The following is a 4,580-nucleotide window of genomic DNA, read 5'->3' as shown; positions in this document are numbered from 1 at the left end:
CCGGCGCCTCGCAGAGCCAGGGGTCGGACTCGCTGCCCCGGGCGCCTTCCGTCCCCTAGACCCGCTGCCCCCTTCCTGCCCCCCACATCTGGCTCTTTCTCACCCTCCTCCCTCTTGCTGTCTCCCCTCTCTTCTCAGGCGAGCTTCCCCTGCAGTCTGTCCCTCTCCCAAACTTGCGGTCCCCTCGCCTCTGATGGCCCGCTCCGCTCGGGACTTGCCCAACAGCAAGCCTGGTCCCACGGGGCTCTCCTGAGCTAAGGCCTGGAGATCCCAGTCGTGGGCATCTTTCCCCGCGCCCAGAGGCAACTCTGTTCTCTCCCTGCCTCCTCGTCAGCCCGGGAGGAAACTGAGGCAGCTCAAGGTCACAGCCAGCACAGGGCGGGGCGAACATCATTTAAACCTCACGCCTGAGTTTCCAGACTGAGCTTCCCCTTGGCCGACTCTGCCCGGGATCCCAGGCCGGGCATATTCCTCTTGGGCGGGGGGCCCTGTGCCTCCTCTGTGCCAGCCACCTGCCTTATCCCTCTCTTCTCATCCGCCCATCTGTGATGGGGGCGGTACCCGATCCCCTCCCGAGGGACAAGGACTCCGGGGATCGCCCACAGACAGCTCAAAACACAGAGAACCAAGTGAACCCCTCTCAGAAGCCTGTGTTGCACATTTGTGAGGCTTCTCCAGACTAAAGAATCCTTTGGTCCCGGTCCCACCTCTGTGCCCCAGGGACACTGGCTCATTTCCCAGGACTGGGCTTTGATGGTCCTGTCTAGCGTCGCTGCTTTTCCCCTCCTGTGTCCACGGGTGCCGCCCCAACAGCTTAGACCGCCCTGCTCTCGGTGTCTGGGGACCCTGACTGGGGCATAGCCTGGCACCAAACCTCTCCTGGCGGCCTGTGCAGCCGTCTGGGCCAGGCCTGCTGGTGGCTGGAGGGAGCCAGCCAGCGCCTCACCCAGTCATTAGGGAAAGTTTAGCCCCAGGCAGTCGCCGACACAGTCTAGAGCTGGCTCAGAAGGAAAAAATGTGTGGCGCTTATGCCCACCAGGTGGGTGGGTGCCGAGGCTGCCTGGGTGTGGGTGGGGAAGCCACGTGTCTGGAGCAGGTGTGTAGGCAAAGCTGGCCGCCTGCCTCAGTGGCCTCTGTGTTTTTCAGCACGTGGCATGCCTGGATGTCCCTGCCCCGGCTGTGGCATGGCTGGCCGAAGGCTCCTCTTCCTCGCCACCCTGGCCCTGCAGCTGCTGGGGAGGGTCGGGGGCTCCCAGCCAGCCCTCCAGAACCGGGGGGCCGCAGCAGCCTGTCGTCTGGACAGCAAGGACAGCGAGTCCTGGGGGGCCCTGCTGAGCAGCGACAAGCTAGACACCTGGGTCTGCTCCCTTCTCGGCTCACTCATCGTGGGGCTCACCGGGGTCTTCCCACTGCTTGTCACTCCCGTGGAGATGGGGACCATGCTGCGCTCAGAAGGTGGGTGGCTGCCGTGCCAGCCAGCGGGGGCGGGGGTCACAGTATGTCTGAGATGGGGGTGGGTCACCTTGGTCCCGTGGGCACCTGGTGCATGTTCACTGTCAGGAAACGCTCACCAGACTCTTTTCTTCTTCTTGGTATTAGGGATTGGACCCAGGGCCTTCACACTGAGCTGCATCCCCAGCTTGTATTGTCTTGTTGTTGAGGTAGAATCTCCCTCTGTAGCCCAGGCTGTCCTTGAACTCTCAGCAGTTCTCCTGCCTCAGCCAGGATTACAGGTGTGCATCACCACGCCCGGCTTCACCAGACCCCTTGTGAACAGGGTCTACCAGGCTAGCTGGCTGCCAGTCCTGGCCCTGCCATCACAAGCTCAGTAGCACAGAACAAGCTACTTACCTTCACTCAGCTTCAGCCTCCCAGGCTTAGAAATGGGGCTAATAGGAGCAGGGGTGTGGCTCAGTGGCAGTAAAAGGCTTGCTTGGCACATGCAAGGCCCTGGGTTCAACTCCAGCACCCCCCTGTTGGGCATCTTAAACACATCTGCCTCACAGGCATCCACACGGAGGGTAAGGGTACAAAGCCACAAGCACAGCCCTCTCCCTTCTGTTCTCTGCCTCCCTTGGGCAGGGCTGCCTCAGGAGGGGACCTGGAGGGGACCTGTGTGCGACCGGGCACAGGCAGGGACTTCCCTTGTTCTCACACCATGTGCGTCCTAGGGAGAGGCTATGCTGGCCAGGCCCAGGCTGTTAGGAGCACCCTAAGGCTGTCACAAGGGAAGCACAGGCACGCAAGTCATGAGGCATGGAGTGGCAGCTTCTCCGGAACCTCACCTCAGCTGTCCTGTCAGATTGAGGGCTTGCATGAGGCACCCACAGAGCCCTTCCAAATCTGTGCTGCGAGCCTTCAGACTCCCCATGTCCCCGCCACTTTTCTGTGATGGTGGCTGAGAAGAAGTTTCCATTGAATTAGCACTCTATTGTCATTTATTTCCCCCCAGATCCTATTTACAGACAGGGAAACTGAGTCTCAGAAGTTGTCTGCAGCTCACTAGCTGGTGGCTTTGGGAGCTGGGACCTGTGGGGCCAGCCCTGTCTCCAAAGTAGGCTGCAGCAAGGGCCCCAGCAGGCTGTGAGGGGTTCTTGCTGGGCACCCAGCCCTTGCTGGCTAGCGGGGTGGGGCCCAGAAGAGCCGCAGCTGTGTCCGGCCTTGAAAGACTGGCCAGCTGCTGGAGCCGGCAGAAAGCCCGGTGAGCCCGGTGGGATAGAGGTGACGCCAGGGGTCCCAGCTGCTCAGTCCCCAACCCCCACCCTCCCATGCAGCCGGGGCCCAGCGCCTGAAGCAGCTGCTCAGCTTCGCCTTGGGGGGCCTGCTAGGCAACGTATTCCTGCACCTGCTTCCCGAGGCCTGGGCCTACACGTGCAGTGTAGGTGAGTGAGGCCCTGGCCGCCTGAGGGCAGAAGTGGGCACTGCTGCCTTCGCCCAGCCCTGGTCTCAGCCCTGCAGCGGGAAGAGGGATCTGGGAGAATCCGGCAGGGCACTTGCCGGGGAGGGCTCGCTGTGCTGCACCCAGTGCCCTGGCCTTTGTGGCCATCCTGAGCCAACAGCCCTGGCCTCGGCCCCTGTCACTGCCCAGGGCCAGGCTCTGGTGCAGGCCCTGGCTTGGCATGGCGCATAGTGCTCCCTTGCAGGAGGTGAGGGACAGAGCCTGCAGCAGCAACAGCAGCTGGGGCTGTGGGTCATTGCTGGCTTCCTGACCTTCCTGGCTTTGGAGAAGGTGTTCCTGGACAGCAAGGAGAAGGAGGTGTCCAGGCAGGTGAGCCCAGCCCCAGCGCCTGAACCCCAGTGGGTGACACCAGGGCCTGGAGGCCCAGGTTCTTAGTTAAGCCCTTAAAAAAGGAGTCTTCCCACGTGCAAGTTCCTGAGTTCAATCCCTGCTGCAGACAAAATCGGCCGTGTTGAGGGTGGTATGGCCGTAGACAATCCCTGGTACAGGAAAAAAAAACAACTGTAAAAGGGGGTTTCCTGGCCTTTTGCCCAGGAGCACTGAGGGTGGCAGCTGCTCTGCCAGAGGACAGGAACAGTGACAGCAGCACAGGCCGAGGGCATGCTGAGTTGGGGGCGCTGGCTCTGTGGTCAGCAGAGGTCCAGCCCAGCTAGAGATACCATTTATCCTGTGCATCTTGCCCTCCTGGGTCTGCCCTGGCCAAGCAGGGTAATCTAATGTCGCCTCCCTCTCCTCCCGGCCTTAGGCCTCCAGCAAAGATTCCACTGCTGCTGCGCTCAACGGTGGCCACTGTCCGGTCCGGCTGGCGGCACAGCCCAGCCTGAACAGTGCGGTCCGGAACTTCAAAGTGAGTGGCCCCACAGTGCCCCTCCTTCAGCCACCAGCCAAGGGGCCCGCTCAGCCCAGCTCAGCCAGCTCTCTCCCCTCCCCAGGCCAGCGGCTATCTTAACTTGCTGGCCAACACCATAGACAACTTCACCCATGGGCTGGCTGTAGCCGCCAGCTTCCTCGTGAGCAAGAAGGTGAGTGGGCCGGGCAGGCAGCCACAGGTGTTTCGGGGGCACCAGGGCACTTGCAGTGATCAGTTGGTTTTGCTCCAAACCCTTCCCAGCCCTCCAGATTGCTCTCCTGAACACTGCCTTAGCCTCCTCCTCCTCCCCCAGCACTGTTGTTTTCCACCTGGTCTGTCCTAGACATTGAACCCAGTCCTTTGTATCTTTTATTTTGAGACAAGTTCTTCCTAAGTTACTAAATTGCCTAGGTGGGACTTGGACCTGGGATCCTCCTGCCTCAGCCTCCCAGAGTGCTAGGATTACACACTTGTCACCTGCACCTTTTGCCACAAGCCACACTGCTCCGTCCTTGCTGACCCCTCTCCTGGTTGGGAAGCCTCTGTCAAGCTTCCAGGCTCCCTGTGCTGCTCCTAGATGGGCCCCCAACGCCACCCCGTGCCCTCCCCTTGCTGTCTTCCTCCTCCCACACTTACACTCTGTGTAAATGCACTTCCTCAGAGGCCTCTGCCCCTCCCCAGTCCCAGTCCACTCCAGGCAGCTGGCTGCAGAGCCCAGCGGGAGCCAGCTCGGAGCAGCGCAATCACTCGTAGGGCGTGGGCTTGCGGGGC

General features: G+C 61.5%; 1 protein-coding gene across 4 annotated transcripts in view; it reads left to right on the top strand.

The window, feature by feature from the left end:
• The window catches only part of Slc39a13 (solute carrier family 39 member 13), a 6,944-nt gene extending 2,370 nt beyond the window's left edge, over positions 1-4,574 (top strand). For 3 of the 4 annotated variants that reach the window (XM_010612421.3, XM_010612417.2, XM_010612420.2), the window contains 5 exons: positions 1,147-1,455; positions 2,775-2,882; positions 3,144-3,268; positions 3,705-3,806; positions 3,892-4,450. In XM_010612421.3, coding sequence (XP_010610723.1) covers positions 1,155-1,455; positions 2,775-2,882; positions 3,144-3,268; positions 3,705-3,806; positions 3,892-4,152 — 897 coding nt within the window. In that variant the 5' untranslated portion in view covers positions 1,147-1,154 and the 3' untranslated portion in view covers positions 4,153-4,450. Of the gene's footprint in view, positions 1-1,146; positions 1,456-2,774; positions 2,883-3,143; positions 3,269-3,704; positions 3,807-3,891; positions 4,451-4,490 lie in introns of those variants that run through there. The other variant, XM_010612418.2, reaches the window with a different exon arrangement.
• The last annotated feature ends 6 nt before the right edge of the window (positions 4,575-4,580 follow it).

The sequence above is a fragment of the Fukomys damarensis genome, unplaced genomic scaffold (assembly GCF_012274545.1).
Source record: "Fukomys damarensis isolate Sample0158 unplaced genomic scaffold, DMR_v1.0_HiC HiC_scaffold_27, whole genome shotgun sequence".
NCBI classification, from domain to species: domain Eukaryota; kingdom Metazoa; phylum Chordata; class Mammalia; order Rodentia; family Bathyergidae; genus Fukomys; species Fukomys damarensis.
Note: the sequence above shows the minus strand (reverse complement) of the source record. Positions and strands in the feature narration are given on the sequence as shown.